We start from the raw sequence: 22286 nt of genomic DNA, 5'->3' as shown, positions 1-22286 counted from the left end.
TGTAACTAACCTTTAAGAAACTTGCCAAGTTTTGGCATATTATCAGAGAAGAATATTCACAACTATCTGAAAGGATTATTACAAAATATTCTTTACTTTTCCAACCACATATCTGAGTGAGGCTGAACTTTCTTCATTTACTTCAACCAAACACATATTGTGTTGAAAAAGATTAAATGCAGAAGCAGATATGAGGACTTAGCCATCTTTGACTTAAGCTAAACATTAAGAGATTTGCAAAAACATAAAAAATGCCATCTTTTTACTATTTTTTTCTGTTTAGGAATATGCATAAAATGTTATTTTTAACATATAATGGGTTTATTATTGCTATTTAAAAATTAATAAATATTAAAATATTTTCTAATATAATGAATATTTATGGGTATAATCCACATAAACAAAGGCTCTTTGGGTACCCAATAATTTTTAAGAGTGTAAAGAGTTCCTGACAATAAGCAATTTGGGGACTACTGATTTTAGAGAGACATTTTTCTAGCTATGTTGTAGTAATTGGTTTAAAGTTAACTCTGATTCATGGCCTACTTAAAGCCAAACATATTCACTGTCTGAATGCTAAACATAGTAGTAAGCATGGCTTTTACTTTTTTCTCACTACGATAAAAACCATAATGGTATTCTATTATCAAAGTATTCTCATGAATATATTAACATCTCTTTTACCTTTCGTACTTCCAAATAAGGTTAGATAATCATGAACAAACTGTAAAATGAAAAGCCCTCTATTAAGAACTGATGTGTTTTAGATCTTTGGTTCAATCTAATGAAAATATATTTAAATTAGCAGAGATTAAATTCTGTCCTACAGAAATTCACTTGGAAATCGTGCTATAAACATGTCCTCTTCTTCATTCTGCTATTTTATCTTTTTCCAATTAATTTTCTTCCTTTCCTCTTATTTCTTCCATACCTCCTATTTTATTCATTTCCTTCCTTCTTTTCATCTGCCTTATTGTCACGGGAAGTAGTTCCTCAGGTGCTGCAGCTTTCTGTCGGTGTCCTCTAAGGAAGGTGCTGACTCGGTAAATATGAGCAAGGCCTTGACAGAGTGTTGGTGCAGCTTCACGTTCTCAGCTCTGGGGCTTAAACAGTCGTCCATTCCGTATGTAAAATTGAACACTGCAGCTTATGCTATGCTTCTAAGATTTCTAGAGGCTGTGAAGAAAGGCTAAGGGAAAGGATTTTAACTTAAAACTTTTACCTTCCAGAAGAAATGACTTCAAAATAAATCCTATTATACTGTGTCCCTCATAGATTTCTTTCTCCTTTTTCTCTAGTCCAAAAGTCACTCCCGAGTTGTCCTGAAATCAAGCACCAAGCAAAAGGTATGTTTGTCTTCCCTTGTGCATTGTTCCTTTAAAAAATAATTATTTTGGTGGGTGCTTTTCTTTTTTTCCTGAAGAATGTCTTGTTTTGGGGAGGTTAGAATGTACCCAGAAACAAGCCATTTTTGTATTTTCATGCTTCTGTAACAGTAAAACTGAAATTGGGGTGAGATCTTTGAAATGAAAGGAATGAGTGAGATTCTGGAAGCCCAGTGACAACCTGAGAATTTCCCAGGGCTTACAAGCAATTCTGAAAGCAAGGTCAGAAGATATTCTACTAGATTCCGCTTTTATTTTTTAAGCCCTTCACAGTGAAGGAATTTGTTCCTATCTCAGTTCATATTTTTACTAAACTTTGTCCTGTCAGTATCTACTGTGGAGAATGACCCTCACCAATGACCTGTGGTGATTGGCTAAAACATGAACTCTCTGTGTCAGAAAGAATTGATTTCAATTCCTGGTTCTGTCATTTTACGAGCTATGGAATGTTGGGCAAATTTGTCTGAAGAAGATGATTGTACCTAACAGTGTGGTATATTTTAAGGATAAAATGAGATAACATTTTATATTCACATTTAAGTATGAAAACACTTATATCCTACTGCTTATCACAATATGGGCACTTAATTTTTAAAAATTCTGTGATATTTCATCAGTACTTTAGATATACAAAATAATAGAAAGTTTGAAATTCCAAGTGTTAATCCTCACACATGGTTTACATGTATTTAAATTATGTTAATTCCTGGTAATACATAGGGCAACTATGTAAATAGATTTATTAGAATTTGGAGTTCATATTAAAAATTTATCTTCTAATGAAGTTGTTTCAGCTGTTTGGAGTACTTGCCTAACCTTCAGGATAATGGACGTATTAATACAGAATACCTTTCTTGATGTCAATTGTTAGAGGAAAAAACACTTCAAGAACGCAAAGCATCTAAAAGGTGCTTAAAAGGATTAAGTGAGGTAACATTTGTGAAACCGCTGAGCCCAGTGCCTGAGTAGATAGTAGCTGTTTTCATTAGAGAAACATCACGTTGATTGGGAAGAAGATGGACAGAGCTGGGTTCCAACCTAGCTTCAACATGTAGTACGTCATCATAGCTAACACTGAAGCAGCAAACATTGTGGGCCAGTTATGAGCACTTTACAACGATGAGATCATTTACTACTCACCAGCCCTCTGAGGTAGTATTCTTGTACCCTGAGGGTCTCTCTGGAGAATGAAATTACACTAGTGATTTGAATAGAGAGAATTTAATAGGAAGAACTGTTAACTGTTGCAAAGCTGTTAACTAGGTAATGGAAAGAGTATAAAGAGTATGGGGGTGGGGGAGCAGTTTCAGGAAGCAGTACCATCCCCAGGGCTGAGGGAACAAAGGAAAGAATTGGGATTACTGAAACTTCTTGGCTACTTAGAGGAAGGGACCCACTGCGCTGAAATTCAGGCCTCTGAGGGGAGGGTGCTGGCCACCACACTGAGTCTGGTTCTGCAAGTACTGGGCGAAGTGCAAACTGGGTGCAGTGGCTCTGCGGGAAGGAGAGAGGGCGCTGCTGCTGAGGGAGGCTCAGAGGACCAGTGCAGGGAGGAGAGTGGTGGCCCTTCTTGTTCCTCTAGCTCTGTGTCCCTCTAGCGCCCCCTACTGGAGAATTACCAGGTAGCCAGCTGGCTAAGCAGGGATGTGATTTGCAGTCAGAGGGGCAGAATCGCAAAACAGTTTACAGAAAGATGGGTTTGGAGATGGGAGACAATATTAGTAACTGGTGCAGTTATTAGCTCCATTTTGTATATAAGGAAAGTGAGACACAAATGTTTTAAATTGTGGTTGCCCAGTGCTATGGTCTGAATATTTGTATCCCCACCAAACTCAAACCCTAACCAAAGGTGATGGTATTAGGAGGTGGGACCTTTGGGAGGTTCTTCCTTCATGAGGGCGGAGCTCTCAGGAATGGGGTTAACACTCATAAAAGACCACAGAGGTCCCTGAGCTGCTTCCACCACGTAAAGACACAGGGAAAATCCCATGACCCTCACCCGACCCTGCAGGCTCCCTCATCTTGGGCTTCTAGCCTCCAAAACTGTGAGAAATAAATTCCTATTGTTTAGAAACTACACAGTCTGTGGTACTTTGTTATAGCAGCCCAAATGGAATAACACACCCTCTAGGAAGAGGCAGGGTCAGAGCTTAAATCTAGACAGCCTGGCTCCACCCCAGAGTTCATGCTCTTAACCTCTTGAACAAGTGACTCTGGGCAAAAGAACACTTTCTAAGCCCTGCTTTTAAAATCTGCAAAATGAGGATGATAACTCCTAAATTGTATTGTTGTCCTAAGGATTAAATAAATGATATAAATCATGTGCCTATCATATTTCCTGGCACATAATAGGTTCCTAATAAATATTAGCAATTGCCAAATATGACATTTTCTTGGTTTGAGTATAGGAATCTCATTAAGCTGCAGTGAATCTATGTGTAGTTTTGGAAATACTCCCTTTCCTTGGGGTGGTCCCGTCTCCAGTGGGTTGTTTATTTAGTGATTATCTCTCCAGCTTAGCTTATTTAAGTGTTTATGTTGGAAAGTGAATAGCAGAGAGAATTCAGTGCTAGAGCTTGATCAATGGAGGCTTTATTGATGATGTCCTTAAAATTAGAATTAAGAGGGGTTGCACCAGAGTACTGAGTAAGTCTTTCATGTCAGATTTTAAGCAGTGGAGGAAATCATTGAATTTATTCATCCATTTTTTAATGCAAAAAATTATTGGGTATCTAATCATAGCAGACTCTGTAAGCATTAGGGGTGATATGAACAGATGAACAGACCTGCCCTAGAGACGGTTCTTCCAATCCAGGGGGAGAGTGATACAACTCAGCTGCTCATTCTCTCTCACTCCTCCTTGTTCTTGACAAGCGTGTGGGTGTGTACGTTTCCTGTTGCATAGATATAATGTGGTCATGTGGGCTAAATATCTATTGGGCCTTCTACAGAGTTGAACAATATCCAAGGGAGATTGTAGAGTAGAGAGGAGTGAGCAGAGGGCTTCTGCCTCTCCTGACAGACATTCAGTGACTGGGGAGAGGCATGGCTCAGACCAGACCTGGGGACGGATGGGAGAGGCTGGGAGAGGCTGGGAGGCAGCAGCGCTGGAAAGCTTAGGGTGTCTGGGGGTACGCCGGAAGTTGCCTGGTGTGCAGGGATATGAGAGTTATGGGATTCCGGCGGGTGCTGTGATGCTGTTTGGGCCCTTTTACTTTTGTGTGGTTGATAGATTGGGAGGCAGCCCAGGGTGGGCAAGGCCTCAGAGCCCCTAGCAGTAGGTAATTGCACTAGCGTCAGGAACCTCTCTTGTATAAATCAGGCTGTTTTTATGCTTTATTTTCCTCTATGTTTACTTTGCTTTTGCTTAAAAGTGCCATATATCCAAGTATCCCTAAGGTAACTAAGGGAAGGGCTTTTGTATGTGCTTTGGTGAGATTTTTAAGGGGAAACTGTCCTTGGAAGGGGGCATGGTAGTGGTGGCATCCAGAATGCTCATGAGAATCCCAAGGTTGTAATTATATGGTCAAGGTCATGCTAGGTCTTATTGATCTTTTTAGAAATTCTGATAAAAATTAAGGAGGTATATTTTGCAGGACATGGGATTACCAAAACCTGATCTTGAATCCCTCAGCTCAAGTAGTCAGAGAAAAATAAATCCATAGAGGGCAAAGATTGGCAAAAGAATATTCTGTTACCCCAATGTAGAACTTCAGTGAGTGAGGCTGAAATAAAGAGAAGATTCTTTTGCCTCCTTCCCAGTAGAAAGAAATCCACTTTCTACTCCCTGTCTTTTCAAGATGAATAACAATATTAGTAGTAAAAATAACATAGTCAGTTCTGGTTGCTTTGCAAATACTTAGTAGTTGGCACTGTTTTCATTCTATTCTAATCAGAAAGAAAATTGAATCACCAAAGCCTATAGTTAACAGAGTGTTTTACGTATGCTGTCTCTTGCCCAAACATTTCTCTCTGGTGTTAGTGATCTTGAATGTACTGTATCCTTTCTTCTATCAAACCATCTTCTCAGATCTGATAAATAAATTCACAGTAAGTTATACTTGAATTATATGGCTTAAAGTCTAATCTCTCCTAAGGGTATTTGCATTTTTATAGGTGACAGAGCTAATGAAATTGAGTTGAAGGGGTGGAATTATTAGCATTAGCACGCAAGGAATGGTTTTTGGTTGATAGAAAGATCTGATCCTTTCTTCTAAAATTATATAATTTACCTGTAGGATTGATTCAGAAGGAAACGTTAACTGGTTGGTTCCAAGTTAGTACTCCAGTTTGGTGCACTGAAGTGGACACTTTTCTACTCAGCCCCCATCGTCTCTTCCGGCACCCTCAGTCCTACCAACTTACATGTTTATGAGTGTAATGTTCCTCTTTCCCACAGAACTGTAAGTCCTCCCCAAACAAAAATTGTTTTGTTAATATTTTTACCTTTCCTGTACCCCCTTTTCTCTGGCACCTACTACCTGAGAGCTTTCTAAATGTTAGCAAACATATTAAAAAAATACCCCATACTCCATTTACACCTGAGCAAACCATGTCTTAGTAATGGAGCCCAGTGTTAGTTTCAGGCCCCTGGAGAAGTAACTTTTAGTTTTTTCTGCTAAAGACTAAAAAAAGGCTCTTGAATATTTCCTGTGGTATTATTACCATTTTCTAATTCTATCTTTATGCCCCATTATCAGTTTTCTCTTGTCTTTCTGATCCCTCACTCATAAACAGCCTCCCCCACTACCAGCATCCCACACCAGAGTGGTATGTTTGTTGTGAACCATGAGTCTACGCTGATGCCTTATTATCACCCAGATTCCACAGGGTACACTAGGGTTCACTCTTGGTGTTGTACATTCTATAGATTTTGATAAATGTATGATGTTCCACCATGATAGTATCATACAGAATAGTGCCACTGCCCTAAAAATCCTCTGTGTTCCATCTATTCAACTTGCCACCCTCAACCTTTGGCAGCCACTGAGTCTGTTGTTTTGCCTTTTCCAGAGTGTCATAGAATTGGACTCATACAGCATGTAGCCTTTGCAGACTGGCTTATTTCACTTAATAATATGCATTTAATGTTCCTTCAGGTCTTTTCATAGCTTGAGAGTTCCTTTGTTTCTAGCACTGAACAATACTCCATTGTCAGGGTGTATCACAATTTTTTTATCCATTCACCTACTACTGAAGGACATCTTAGTTGCTTCCAAGTTTAGGAATTATGAATAAAGCTGCAATAAACATTTGTGTGTAGGTTTTTGTGTGAACATAAGTTTTCTATTCATTTAGGTAAATACCAAGGAGTGTCATTGCAAGATCAATTTTTCTTTTTCGTTTTCTTCCCCCAAATGACTCACAGCCTGTGCTTGAATGTCCTCAAGTATCCTGGGTATTTTCCAAAGTGTGCTTCCTGTTCTTGGCCATGTATTCCTGCATTAAGCCTGTAGAGTCCCCAAGAAACATCAGTGCCCCACTTGGAGGAATGTAAGAGAGGAACACTTTGTAACAATAATACAGAGAAGTTTTAATGTAGCAGCTAGATATTGGCAAGTTGAGAAGTAGAAACCAGAAGATGAGTTTATAGCACCCAAGAGTTAAATTCTGTCTGCTCATGTGTTCCTGCTGGCATCAGAAAGGGTCATTTAAGCCTTATACATCACTGGGACGGTCTGAACCCTGAATCTAGCTTAAGGGAAATTAAAAGTCACTACTTTCTGGTAGTGACAATTCCCCTTGAATGTCCTGACAGAAGATGGAAAGGAAATCAGACTCCCTGAAGTGGAGTCCATAATATCTTTTGTCTGTGTTATCTTTTCATGGCCTCTGAAAGATGCCCAGTGGCTTTCTGGAAGATGCAGCCTGAATAAAATAATGACAAAACCAGCAAGATGAATTTCAAAGAGACTGAGATCATCTCTCTAGACTTAAGGACAGTAAGGATTCTAGGAGAGCCTACTATTTTTTTCAGAACACAAAACCAAATCCAAAAAACAACAGCACCTGAATTAGCATCTTTATGTTTTGTTTTTTAAAAAATACAATTTTATTTTCCTAAAAAGAGGGAAGGGTTTGAGGCAAATATTGTTCAAAGGATCAAAGGCTGTGTGTCAGACACACTGATAGTAACTTTTACAGCTAGCTCATTTATGAATTTTAGCCACAAAAGACCCAGAAGGACAAACTGTATTTCAGCAATGTAGGTCAGATTCTGTTGTCATGAGCTCCAGGGGACTATCTGTCTAGTGCTCATTTTCCTCTTAAATTTGTGATATATTGAATAGTGTTTGGAAAATATGAGCCTTGGGCTGAGGCTGTGGGAGAATATTATGGATTTTTAATGTGATGGGATTTGTTAAATGGCTATTGGAGTCATTTCATTTTTCATCTTACTCCTTTTCTTTTCTCTTGCCTCAGTGGAGAGCAACCTAAGTTTTGCCAAAGCCTGTAGTCCCTCTGTGTCTTATTCCCCCACGGCTCAGGCCAGAGGTCTCCTTCATTCTGTCGTCTCTCTTAATATTCCGATACCCTGAGACATTCCAAAGATAGAATGCATGCTCAGACTCGCTGAAGTTACAGCCTAGCATCCCAAACTCAAAAGAGTCAGCTTCAAGGGTGGTATAGGCCAACGGTGTTAAGAATCCCTTTCATCAAAGAACAAATGCATTCGTATAAATCCTGTGGGAGGTAAGGCCTGAGCTGGACTGCTCAAAGCATCTGCCTTATATTTCTGGAGCAAAGGAGAAATAATAATGCTTCTGAGTGTAGCTCTCCTTGTTAAATATTAAGTATGGTCCCTGCCCGATTCCCCTGTGGTTCTGTGAGTTTCAGTAGGTTTCTTTGAGCTGCTCCCCAGATGGGCTCTTCTACCCTGAGTTAAACCAAGTGTTTGGAATGATGGTCACTCTACAAGGAGAACCAATGAACTTCAGTCTAATAGGCGGTGGAGACTAGGTGAAGTTTTTACTGGGAAATGTTACAAAGCATCTGTTAAAGCATAAAAGTGCTATGCAATTTCTTTTAACTGAAGGGAATACTAGCTTTGAAAAATTCATGGTACTTCAACTCAGAATTGGTCCAGATATCATTCTATCAGACTGTTCTGAGGTCAAAACTTTAATTTTGGGTCCACAGCTTTCTCTAAGTGGCCTTTTATTTTAGGTTAACTAAAATAAAGAATGTGTTTTGATTTGCATAAATTGAAATCTTCCATGCTTCAGAAATGCTATAGATAGGATTTTAGAAGGAAAGAATGAGAATGTATCTCTTTCTTGTCTTTTTTTATATAACAAAGTTGATTCTCTATGCAGAAATTGGCAATTCATAGCTCAGTTGTGGTTTGTTTGTCCATTTGAGTGATATTTTAAATTATTGAGCCAATATTTTACAATGTGTTATCACATAAATATCTGGAATTTGGGCTTGTCCTGAAAAATTGGAATATCTGGAATGTTAGCACAGATTTCCAAGTGACAGTAATCAACTGTAGCTGAGCAGCTGCTGTCCCGGGCAAAGCACGGCCCCGCTAGTTCACCACATCTGTCACTGTCTTCCTGATACCCTCCCCTGTTCCCTAGCCCCAAGTTGTACTTGAGTTTTTTACCTCAGTTCTGTGGGATATTGTGCTACTTCTATCCATGAGAAGTTCTAAGTTCCTATATAGACATTTCAGCTGAGATCAACCCCAGGCTGTCTTGCAAACACTCAGCAAAGTCATTAATTACAGTTCAAAATTTCTTAGTAACATGATAAGCTTCAGCAGAGAATTACTTGAAAGGTTTTTTTTTTTTTTTTGTTTAAACTGATTTCCTTCTAATGTATTAGGATACTTAAGATTTTTTTTGTAAATGATAATTCAGTTTCATGAGTCTTACATTTCTGTTGGGCTTACAGAACAGCAGTTCTGCATTCTCTTTAAGCTAAGAATAATTATCCTTTAAGATAAAACTAAAGACAGAAACCTCATACAGGAATACTGTAGCTTTGTATCTAATGACACTAATTCAAGTTCAGACATTATTACAAACATAAATATTTTCAAACATCAATAACTTGATCATAACATGCTATCAATATAGGGGTATAATAGGAGGGAGAAATACGATAGTCCTCAAAAGGAAGAGTAGCAAGGGAAATTTGGAAAATAAAATGCAAATTAGGATTCTGAGAGGTTGGTGCCTGAGCTCTTGAGTCCAAAACCACAGCTTAATTGCCATGACCAGGTTTAGCTCTAGGGCGGGACGAGGGAGGTAGGCAGAAAGCTTGAGAAGGCACCAGACAAAGTAGTCATGATAAATACTCTAATGCAATACTTAAGAAATTTAATGCAATATTTTATAAATCAAAATTAATGCCAAAAAAATCCATGATGGATGAGATGGTTTTGTAGGCCAACAGGCTGAAATTTCTCCAACATTTAGGAGTACTTCCCTTATGCCAGGTATGGATCTAAGAACTTTTTGTGCTTAAAAAAATTTTTTTTAATATGCAGAACAACTCCATGAGATAAATTCTGTTATTTCCCATCCTTGTCTGCATTTTACAACAGAGTAAACTGAGGCTGAAGGATAGGGAGTAACTTGCCAGGTTCGAGCTAATAACTGCCGGAGCCAGGATGCGGGCAGCTTGACCCCAGGAAGTGCTTGCAGCCATGACACTACCCTGTCTCCTCCTGAGGAATGGCTCAGCCACTGTTAGATCATCAAGCTCTGTGGATATTATGTGACCGCATTGTCCTGGAGCTCCCACTGGGTTGGGGACACGTTTGTGTCCTCAGAGCAGCCGTGCATTGACTGGCCTGGAGAAGCTGAATTTTAAAAAATTATTAATATTTTTAGAAATTAAAGTATAGATGATATACAATATTACATTGGTTTCAGTGTACAACATGGTGATTCGACAATTAAATACATTACCAAATGCTTACCACAATAGGTGCAGTTACCATCTGTCACCATTCCAAGCTATTAATAGTATTATTGACTATATTCTCTGTGCTGTAGTTTTTATCCCTGTGACTTATTCATTTTATAATTGGAAGTTTGCACTTCTTTATCCCTTTCACTTATTTTGCCTGTCCCCCCACCCCTGAGCTGAATTAATTTGATAGGAAGATACAGTTTATTGTCTTTCCTGCACTAGATGGTATGTATCCAACCCAAGCTCTAATAGAGGAGGAGGAGGGAAAAGGAGGAATAGGAGAAGGAGGGAGGAGGAGGGGGAGAGGCACAAGAAGAGAGAATCAGAATGCATGTGTACACAGTGAGAGAGACAGAAACCTAAAGACAGTGAGACCAAGACAGTGCACACATAGGTGGTGGTGTAGAGGCAAGGGCAGTGTTTCACCAAACAGTTCAAGCTCAGAGTGGAGAGCAGGGGTGCCCTGCAGCTAAAGGGCACCCACATAACTCAGCGCTAGGATGTAGTGAAGTGGTGCTGCAGGCTCTGGGAGTATGTCTGAGGCCACCCCAGCCTGTCTTCTGGATTCCTTATTATGTCTCCTCCTGTCCTTCCTTACACATTCATATCTTAATAGATGCCTGAGGTGCTCACTGAAGCCCCAAATAGCTCAGTGGGTCCCCATTCCCAATTTTAGTCCTCTTCTCCCCATCTGAGTTGTCCTGTTCTCCTGTCCTTTCCCTGCCTCCCCCTTTTCTTGGCCATCCTGCCTCCCCTCGCTGCCATTACTCTTCACGTAAGAGCAGTCATCAGTGGAGCCAGGTTTTCCCTTTTGCGATGCTTCATGAAACTGTAAAGAGCCCGGCTGTCTCTGATTCCTCCGCCACTCTCCGAGGGCGCCTTCATCTGTCAGTTCTTCCACGCCTGCAGGGCTGGGCGCAGAGGGTCAGGAGCCGAGAGGCTGGCCACTGAGGGAACTGTGTCTGAGAGGTAAGAGAAGTCAGTTCAATCAGCACATCTGCTCCCGTTACTGGCTTGTTTCCTATAGAATCCTTACCTTCGACTTAAGACTTGCTGTTCCTGCTACAACCAGATTTAAAATGCGTACAGTAGATTTTCCAGTACCACTCAGCACAGAAGTAATCATTAACCATTGATTAACCATCTCACTCAGTGGTATCAGATCAGACAATCCCTTTTGGCAGTAAATATTTAAACATTTTGTCATGACTCCTTTACTATTTATATGGATAATAGAACCTATGTATACCTACTTAAAAACTGCACTAATGTACAAAGAGGAAGGAAAAGAAAGCAAATTAAGGAAGTAAATAAAGTAAGTATAAATTCTTGGGCAGGACTGTACTGGAGACATAGAAGGCCATTGGATATTTTCACCACTTTTTAGAGCCATTGAGAATGGGACAGTGAATAATGCAGTCTGATACACGGAACTTATATTAGCCATTCAAAATCCATGAGCAGTGTTATAGTCAGTGATATGATTTCCCCAAATGGTAACTGTGGTAACCAGAAAAATGGCCTCTTCAAGGATGTCCATGTCCCAAACTTTGGAAACTGTAGATGTTACCTTAATGTGGCATAAGGGACTTTGCAGATATGATTACATTAGGATATTGTGATGGTAAGGTTATACTGCATTATCCTGGTGGGCCCAAGGTAACACCAGGTCCTTACAAGAGAGAGACAGGAGTGTCGGAGTCAGAGAGGATGTGGCAAGGGAAGAAGAGGGCCACGAGCCACAGAACGTGGGCGGCTGCTAGCAGCTGGAAGAAGCAAGAACAGGGATTCTTCTCCAAACCTTCAGAAGGAACACAGCCTCAGGACCCGTTTTAGACTTTTGCCCTCTAAAATGGTCAGATAATAATTAGATGTTGCTGACAGCTGCTAAGTTAGTGGTAATTTATTAGACCAGTAGAAGGAAACTAATATGGTGATGAACTCTTGTAAAATTCCAGACAAAGTTCAGTCTTCATAAAATTTATATGATAGCTTCCGTTATGGAAAATGTATTGAGTACTTGAAGAGTGAAACATACTTTGTGATTATATGTAAAATGGAGCTCAGTTCTAGACTAAACAGTTATAAGTAGGTTCTTCACTGTTTCTAGGTTGTCTGTTTTTTCACTCTTTTACCCTCTCTCTTCTCTGCTCTCACCCACTTGCAGTTTTTGTTCATATTTCATGTAGCTTCAGTCTTGTTTTGAGGTCTCCTCACTTGTGACTTCACCTTCCCTTGCAGAGTAGCCCTTCAAGATATTTTCTGCAAATACGGTACACTCCCTAAGATTACCAGCTTTTTAGATTCTTCCTAAATGTTCTTCCTTCATCCTAAAAGGACCTTCTCAACCTCCAGTCTTTTGGCTTGACTGATGCCTAGTGATCCTTCAAAACTCAATGCCATCATTTCCAAGCAGCTTCTTTGACCTCCACTGTCATGGGTAGGTCCTTCTCTTGGGTTTTCATTGGTTCCGGAACTCACTTATCTTTATTTATCATCTATTTTGTGTTTTCTATGTGCAGACACTGTGTTAAGCACTTTAGATGTATTTTGTCATTTATATCACGTACCAATCCAATGGATTAGTTATTTTGTATCCCTGTTTTACAGATGGGGAAGCTGAGACTCAGAGTAAATATTTAAATCTAAAGATTGAAAGAAAAGATTCTTGTTCTTAGACTCCTTTATGTTCATAAAAGATTAAATTTCAGCACAGTACAAATAAAAGGATTAAATGTTTACAACTTTTCCCCCCCTGCATTTCTCATTTTTATTTGACAGAAAAAGTCGCTTTTGCTTTACACATTTTGAAAAACCAAAATGTCTTTAAGAAATGTGAAGAGAAGTGGAGGGGAAGGGGCCACAACCTCATTGGGTGGGCAGTAGGGGCTAACTAGTAACTCCTGCCCCTTCCTTCCATTAACACCTTACCCGAGTTCCCAAGTTCCAAACCATCATTCCCCCTCCTCGCACCCCCACCCCTTCACCCCCTAGGAACTCAAGCATAAAAGGGGAACAGTGCCTCCCAGCTCCTTTCTGACTCAAGACTGGGGCACTCCAAACTGTATCCTCCACTCCCACGACTTGTATTCTCATTCCTGCCCACCTCAAGCACCCCAACACATGCGAACCAGGAAAAGCTCATAGAGATTAACTTTTCATAGGAACAAAGGGAAAGAACAAAGCAAAACAGAGAGGGAGGGAAGGAAGGGAGCCCTCCCTGCAAGACACTGCCAGGATTCAAAGGGGGCCAGACAAGGACCCCTCCCACGGCTCTGCTAGGGAGAAAGGGGAACTCCCTGTGCTCCAGAACTTGGGGCCACGGGGAGACCTGGTTCATAGAGACCTGGAAACTGTTTACAACTTTTTACTCATTAGTCATCATTTATTTTGTTGTATGTATATGCCCCAAGCTAAGTTCTTCAGGATGCTTGCCTTGAGAGCAGGTAAATCTTATACATTTGTAGCACTTGAATTTTTTACGGTGCTCAATTAGTGGAGTCAAATTTATTTGGTATCCAAATAAAAAATTAACAAAGTAAGAGTTTTAATGGTACTTTAAACCTTTTCTAGGCCAGTTACTTGTGTTTTTTTATATGTATAATTTTTCATGTGTAGGTATACATTTAATTCACTCACTTACTGATTTGTTCCACACTTACCTGTTGAATGTCACTTTGAACCAGGTTCTGTTCTAGGCACTGGGGATACGGCAGTGAAGAAGACTGTGGAGCTCACATTCAGTGGGGGATATATCCAACACCACATTGGGTGGCTATGATACTAAGAAGAGAAAGAGGAGATAAGGTGGTAGAGAATGGCAGGGTTCTCCATTATATGGTCAAAGAAGGCTCCCTGAGGGGCTGCAATGGGACCATGGGCCTGAATGAAATAAGGGAGACAGCCATATGAGTAACTGGTGAAATATGTTCCAGAATGTAATTTGCAGTTTTTATGTGATAGTCTGGGTTTTATTTTAAAATCAGTTAATTGAATCAAAAGTACTTATTGAGTGTGTGCTAGGTGCTTGGTGGGTCAGGTGAGCTGTTGGATAACAGGGAAATATGAGATCTGACCTTGGCTCTTTGTCTGCAGCCTTGCTGGGAGTCAAGAACAACATACATACAAGTTCCAAATGATAAAGCAGTATGGAATTATTTGGTGCCAAATTGTGATACAGATTACAGGTTTTTGGGGACCCCAATGGGTCTTAATCTTCAGAAGTAAAAGTTTAATTTTGCTAGATTCAAACATTTTAAGGATAAGGCAGTAGACTGAAGTAAGAAAGTAGGAGGAATGTTCTTTAATGCAACTTTAGTTCTCATTCCTATAGGCATTTCCTTCCCTTAGGAGCTATTTATGGAGTCTGTGAACTATGATTCTAATTGGGGATAGGGATCTATTGGGAATCCAGTCAACTGATTTATAGTCTGTGGCATCCTAAGCAGTGGTAACTTTCCTTGGACCCAGACCCCTGAGTCCCTGAAGTATGGTGGGAAGGGGAGCAAATGCATTCCTTTTCCTGCTTCTCTGCCCCGTTGCTCCTTTGTGTTATAGCACGTGAAGGCTGTGATCTAATTTGGACTTACAGTCAAGTTGACACTGTCTGTTGTGTCTACCTTCTGTCCAATGTAGTGCAGAACTCTCAGTAATAGCTCCCATTTTGGGCGCTTCATCAGTGATTCATGACTTGAGTATGTATATGCTAACAATGTGGTAATGGGATAATGACACTTTTGGCGTTTTCCAAGTTTTCTGCTTTCCACAAATCCCAATCATTCATACATTCATAGCTCAGCTTCTCATTATACTTTGGATTCTAATTATATTATCTTTGAAATAAAAAAAACAGGAAAAAAATAATTCAAAGAAATAGTTGGATTTATTATGTTAATGGGTGCTTGTTCAGTTTGTACAATAGACTTTGCTAAGTTCAATTTTTTGCTTCAAAGATTTTATGCTCAGATCAACATTTTCTTTTATTCTAATAATGAGTATTATTGCAGGCAGTAATTATAATACTCAGTGTTCACATACTGATTCTCACCTCAAAATGAGGAAACATATTAAATTTAGTAATCCCTTAAGCTTATGCTGATGTAGAGGACAAGTAGCAAATATTTACATTTTATTGAAGGACTTGGAGGTTAGCTGACTTAAAACAACAATAGAGACCTCGATACATTTTTCTTCAACCTGATTGGAAATACACTTTTTTGCAAAGCTGCCTGGTCTGTTCCCAAAGCTGTTACTAAGGATGCTAGAGAGGAGATTTTCTGCTGTGTAAGTGCTGCTCTACAGAGCCAGAGGGCTTTCCCTCTGATTTTGATTTATAATGTCATTAGCTGCATAATCAAAGAGTAGATTCCCCCTTGTTTTGTTCTCTGGTGTTAGAATTCCAGGCAATGATTTTGGCTGGCTGCTTCTCACATGGGGACCTTTGATTGTTTCAGAAGATCTTTGTTGATGTGCATAGAATGTCAGTGTGTGGGTGCTGGTCCTGTTTGCCTGCGCAAGTCTTCCTGCCCTTCCTGTTCTGTGCTACCTGCGACTGGGGATCAAACCTGGCAGGCTGGATTGGCTCCCATGCTCCTCCTTGTCAGTTGGTCTTTGGCAGAGGCAACCAGTCAGGGACGCTGGAGGGTTGGAGTGTGGAAGAAGCCAGGGCCCCGCTTCTGCTGGGGACCCTGCTGCCTCCTCCTCCTATCCTGATTGCTCTAGCCTAGGGCTGGTCGTGGCTCTGTGCTGTTGCTAATTCCTGGGCGGCTCACTTTCTTGTTTGGCTTCTCAACCTGTCTCCCATCACTGGGGCCACCAACTGTCTGTTACTAAAGTCCCTGTTTTTGTTCTGTAAAGTGTTGTCTGATTTCCTAGTTAGACCCTGACTAACACAGCTATCAGTTCTCAGGGATGACTGCCAACAGAATGCATCATTGTCTTTGCAAGGATTTTTGAAAAATTAAAGTTTATAAAATTTACCTCATTTTGGACCTCAAGGAAGAGAATAATAGGGAAAACTGAGGTAAAAATTATCATTTTTGTAGGCAGGTACTTCTGAGCTGATGAGTTACTCTGTATACTGCTATAAAGTAAGACATGTTGATTATGTTACTCTGTGAGTTCCTTTATTGTCCACTTGGAGTTGTAACATTTGTAATTAGTGAATGATAAAATATGGTATAAAATGATGCTGCTAAATACGTATTAATTGAGATATTTGAACTTTATATGTAAAAGTGTAAATATCTTTGTCCTTATTTGAGGCAGACACACTCCTTAGTATTACTATAAGACTGACTGGAAAATAAGTTTATATGGTTTTTCTGGAACAGAGGGAAAATGTTTATCCTGGATGAGTTACCAGCATTAGGAAGTAACAGGCTAGTATGTAGAATTTTCTGCATTTCTTTAACCACATGGCATTCTGCAGTGGGGAAACCCCCGGACTAGGTATCATAAAGCAGATCCTATCCTAGGCCAGGTTCACTAGAGACAGGGATGGGCAAGTGATTTATTGAGCAAAGGGTCTATAAACAGGGAACAGTGTAGGGCAGGGGAAGATATGTTTTAGCTCAAGTCTAGGGTCAGCCTGATCCCATGGGAAACCCTGGAGCATGAATGAAACCACAGAGAAATTCCACCTTGAGAATTTGGTGCCCCTGTGTCAGTTAATCATTGACGGTGGTAGCCCCTGGATCGCTAGAAGTAGATAACTGCCATGAGGGCAGTGCTCTGGAGAAAGGGGTAGTTATGAGCTCTTAGCACAATACCTACAGCTACTGAGACATGGATAAACTACCTGAAAAGGGAGATATGTCTGGGGCTCCCATGTATGCTGTAGATGTTAATACGTAGTACTCTGTGCCCACCATTTAACAAACCCTTTGGTACCGGGCAAGACACGGAACTTCACCAAGCCTTAGCTTCCTTATTTGTTTCAAAAAATGAAAAAGACAGGGAAAAATAACCACCCGGTCACTTAGAAATTTATTGGAAAGAAATAAAGTGCTCTGGAAGTATATATATTATTCTCTCAAGTCGCTAGTCTATCGGGAGAGAGATGCAAGGTTATAAAGCTCGTTTGAAAACTGCAGTTTAAACATGATCACGATCTTCCCTTGGATTCCTTTGAAAACAGAGCCCAAAACAAGGACTTGGGTGAAGGCAGCTATTTTGGAGGTGAGCCTAGCAGGCAGGAGTGAGGGAATAGAGAGACTTGGACGGAAACGGAGGAAAAGCCCGTATGCAGGTGTGCCGCTGAGCTCCCTGCGGCGGTGTGGGTGGGGCTCGGTCCAGGGCGCTTGGGCAAGCTGTGAGAAGGCCTGCGGGGGCAGGTGGAGGCCTGCACGGCAGTTTGCCCCTGGGCCCGAAGTGTCCCTCTGTGCTGTATTAGGCTGTTGGTGCTGCTCAGATCCACTGATGCTCTTTGTTAATTACATTCTGTCACTGCTTCCTCTAAGACTAGGCTGACCCCGCCCTGTAAAAAAAAGATTGAACAGCGCCACTAACTCCTAGTGCCCATTGCTGCAGCCCAGCCTGAGGTCACGACTTCTACCCACCATCTCTCTCTTCCAGTATCCATTCGAGACTTTCCTCAACCTCAGCCAGCACTTCTGAGGTTGCATGGTCACTAAGTGACCCAGACCCTCATCTCTGCCTGCCTTGACCTGCCTGTTCTCTGTGATGAATGAATATAGAAATACCAAGGAAGTCCTGGGACATTCAGAGTTATTCCTCCTTTTACCCACTGTGCAGCAGAGACCCTGTGTCCTCGGTGTCTTACAGTCAAGTCCTTCTGCCAGTATGGAAACTCCATTCTTTGCCTGGAGTCCATTGGCACCAAGAGCCTGAGTAATCAAGTAGATTCACAGCTTTAGGTCAGTGTCTCATGGAGAAGTGTTGCCTTCCAAGAGCCAAGATCTCTATTCTAGCAAAGATTAGGAAACAAGAAATCTAAATTAAGCAGTTGTGTCACTGAGAGTGATGATGAGAGGAGTCAGCCAATGCCTGCACCTGTTGGTGCCCAGACCTTTGCTTTCTGGCTTTGGAGTACACAAGACCCATGTTATGGCTATTGTTTCAGTGCATGTAATAAATCCTGGAGAATAGCTTCCCAGCCCTGCAGGTGGTAGACTTGAGTTGACGCTATATCCAAGCCAATAGGAGACCATTCTAATCTTCCATCAGGCAGGATCCTTTTGGGTGGTCTGACCTATGGTAGGACCAGTGGATCTTGGGGTCATGCATCTGTTGTTCCATTTTCACTAGAAGAGAGGTGGTCACCATAAAGTGTATCCAACTCACACAGATGTCCACCTCAGACACGGCTGAAATCAGAGGTAAATCTAAAAGAATGTCAGTCGGGATACCAGGTGTATTTGCAACAGTTGCTGTTGCAGATCCTTTGTGAGAGTCCTCCTTACATATGATGCTGAGCTAGGGCTGCACCCAGGAAGGGCACAGGCATTAGCTTTGCCCTCCTTGATCTTCTGTCCTGTTCACATGGTCATTCAGGAAACGGGGTAACGGTTATGTGCCATGCTCTATGTTAGAGCCACAGTATGAGTAAGTTTCTGTCCTATGGGAGTTCACCAAGCACAGGAGATAGATGAATAAATAGTGAACTGTGTTTTGTAATTGATGCTTTCAATATAGGGAGTACATTAAAAGAACAATCAGTTCTGTCTGGAGAAGTCTGAAAAACTTAATAAAGGAGGTGACGTTTGTATTGACCATTATAAGATGCAAATGAGTTTTCAAAACACACACTGGTAGACAGAGGCTGGGTAGAGAAAACAGCATCTGCAAAGGCACTGAGGCATGAAGGAACATGGTACAACAAGGAATGAGTGTGGCAGAATGTGAGGAGAAAGGGGAGGTTGAGCCAGGTCAGACTGAAAGGCCTTGTATGACATTCTAAGAAATTTGGACTTGACAGACGTCTCCAATATAGGCATGTGGGTGTGGACAGTGCAGTCAGCGCGGTGGAAATGGTGAACTGGGATGTGAATGGGAGACAAGGCAAGCCTGGGCTGAAGCCCTCGGAGCCTGTGCCTCAGTACCGCCACAGGGCTGGAGCTGGAAAGGGCCTTTGCTGCCCTTTCTGACTGTGCCTCAGGTGATAGCCTAGACTGGAAGCCAACACGGTCTAATAAAGTCAGAGCTTCTCCGGGTGAAGCAAGGAAGGCAGGGGGCAGTCTAGTCTGTGGGAGGGGCCCTGAGACCTAACTAAATATCCCTTTGCTCTCTTTGTTTACCAGGTTAAAAAATGAAAGGCCGTGTGAAATCGTGTGTGACTTACCTTAGGCTGGATCATGAATCTTCGGAAGTCTGGAACCCCTTCTCCTTAGGGTTGTGCTCTTCAGATATCAACATGTTAAAATGGACTAAATCTAAAATGACATGTGTGAAACTTTGTTTCACAAAATGTTAGTGGTAATAAGAGTCCAGTCAGTGCTGTCTCTTATTATTATTTTAATCAACCAAATGAGTTATGTTTTGGAAGCAGGTAAAGGGAAAGGTGAGGGAGAGATGGGTAAGAGTGTGCTGCACCCCTGCTCTGATGGGGGTGGGGAGGGGAAATGGGATCCCAGTTACAGGAAGGTCATCGGGGGTTGCCTCCCACGTGCCCCATTCCCTCTTTTGGAAATTGTTCCACAGTCTCAACATGAAGCTTGGAAAATCAGCAAGACCTGGAACTGGGGCAGTGGGGGCAGGTCATGAATACTCTGTCTCCCTGTGGCTCTGAGCTCACCTTTTGCTCTATGGTGGTACCTATCTTCTTATTCGATTCCGAACTAGCTATTTCTGTTGCAGGAGAGGAACAAAGTGGGGAGTGAAAGCGAGGAAAAGGAAACCTGCTCGTGGGGCAGGGTCGTGGGACACAGGGGTCTGATGGACTATCTATGGGATTTCTTTCAAACTACCCACTGCTCTTTTCTCCACTGGTTTTCAAAGTCAAAAGTCAAAAGGCTTACATATAAAAAATTAGCAGTCATCTCCTCCCTCCCTCAGTGCCATTCTCCAGCGGCAATTAACTGCTTAAAACTCTTTTCTTGTTCTTTGACTTCCTATTTTATGAAGCCAGAATTTGTAGTTTTTACCCTGTCTTCTCACCTCCTGTATCTTTCAATATGGTTATTTCATAATTTTTGGTTAATTCTATATTCATGGTTTTAATTATTTCTGGTACATAAATATTATTTGATTTTGCTGAGCCAGATAGATGGCTATGATTCCCCTTGCTTTATTTTATAACCTTTCATTTTTCCTGGAATTGCCTCATTCATTGTTTTTATTTACTTCACTGCCCTCAGATCTCTGGGCCAACTCTTCCCATACAGAAGAATAAAATTAAAAGCTTTGTAAAATGTCTTTCTAAATCTTTCTCATAGTCAAACCTATGAAATAATCTATCATATCCACCTGTTTTGTTTTCTTGAGACACACCCTCCACAGCCCTCAACCCCTCTGCACCACCCCAGCTGGGCTCTCCCTGTACCAGCTTTGGCCCTATGCACTTTGATTCTCTCGTGTCCGAGATTCATATTAAGTTCTTTTCTTTGTTTATTTCTTCCTCTTTCTTAGCTTCCAGAGAAGTCATGGGAGGTAAAATTTCTGAGACTTTACATAATTGAAAAGAGTATTGATTCTGCTTGTACATTTGATTGGTAGATTGGCTAAATCTAGAATCCTTGGTTGCAAATTACTTTCAGAATTTTGAAGCTATGACTACATTGGCTCCTAGCTTACAATGTTGCTTTTGAGAAGATAGATGCTTTTCTTACTTCTGGTCCTTTGCCTGTGACCAGTTTTTCCTTACTGGAAATCTCTAGGATCTCTGTCTCTGGTATTCTCAGATTTTACAATGCTATCCTCAACACTGGTTTCTTTTTCATTCATTCTGCTTAAGCAAGAAAGTCATGTCTTTCAGTTTTGGTAAATTTCCTTGAATTGTTTCTTTGAAAACTTCTTGATCAATAATTTCTTTGTTTTCTTTCTGGAACTCTTACTGGTTGGGTTGAACCTCTAACCTTCTCAAGTTTTTGTCCTATTTTCCATCTCTTTGGCCTTTTGTCCTATTTTCTGAGTGAATTCCTTAACGTTATCTTGCTGTCTATTTAGTATTTCTTATTTGTAAGTTTTAGCAATATCTTAAAGATCTAAAATTATTTTCTGTTTTGTTTTTATAATATGTTTTTAATGCATAGATGTAGTTTAAAAGTTATTTTTAACTTTTAAACTTATTCTTTTATATAGATATTTTATTATAATATTTAAAATAATTTATTTTAACTACCTGTTTTCCTCTGCCAGTAGAGGTACTAATATGCCCCCTTTAGAGGAGAGGAAGGGACTTAGTTGTGAGTATGTCATAATTCTTAGGCATGTGGGGAGAAAAGTTTCTGAACCCCCAAGAATATTAAATAGAGTGTCTTTACAGATTTTTCTGAGTTCCTTTTATTTTTCTCAGTTTTGTTTGCTTGTCTCACTTAATACTGCAGACTTTCTTCAAATGACTGGAGTCCTTGGCTGTCTCTTCATGTTTGAAAAGCTGATTGGAAGTTCTGTGTCTATTCATTGGGATCTGCACCTGGTGGACTTCATTATAGGGTGATTAGGATGACACAGTTTGGGAACCTTCAAATGTCAGAATCTATAGTATTGTATCTGAGGGTGGTTCAGTTTTTCTAGAGAAGTTTCCTTCAGTCTTCTGGGCAGTCTTTTTGTTCAGTTTGTAGATTTCCAGTTAATCTCCCTGTTTTCATTTGAATGCCTGATCTCAGCTTTCCCTTTTGTCTTTTGTCTTTGAGTTTGGACCTTTACTTTCTCCTGCAGGGGTGGGGAGGAATAGTCAGACCCAGCTTTACACCCTCTCCTTGAGGACCTTGCACTCCTAGCCTGTCCAGATTCTATAGGTACCTTTAACTTGTTTCTCTTCATTATCTTTCTTTGTAAGCACTTAGATGTATCCAT

General features: G+C 40.7%; 1 protein-coding gene across 14 annotated transcripts in view; it reads left to right on the top strand.

The window, feature by feature from the left end:
* The window catches only part of LOC118923037 (uncharacterized), a 524114-nt gene that overhangs the window by 158215 nt on the left and 343613 nt on the right, over positions 1-22286 (top strand). For all 14 annotated transcript variants that reach the window (XR_008997784.1, XR_008997783.1, XR_008997785.1 and 11 more), the window contains one exon: positions 1299-1346. Coding sequence is in view for 10 of the 14 variants with exons in the window: in XM_057502376.1 (XP_057358359.1) it covers positions 1299-1346 (48 nt within the window). In the remaining 4 variants the exon portion in view is untranslated. The remainder of the gene's footprint in view (positions 1-1298; positions 1347-22286) is intronic.

The sequence above is a fragment of the Manis pentadactyla genome, chromosome 5 (genome assembly GCF_030020395.1).
Source record: "Manis pentadactyla isolate mManPen7 chromosome 5, mManPen7.hap1, whole genome shotgun sequence".
In the NCBI taxonomy this organism is placed as follows: domain Eukaryota; kingdom Metazoa; phylum Chordata; class Mammalia; order Pholidota; family Manidae; genus Manis; species Manis pentadactyla.
This window is presented reverse-complemented; position numbering and strand designations above follow the sequence as displayed.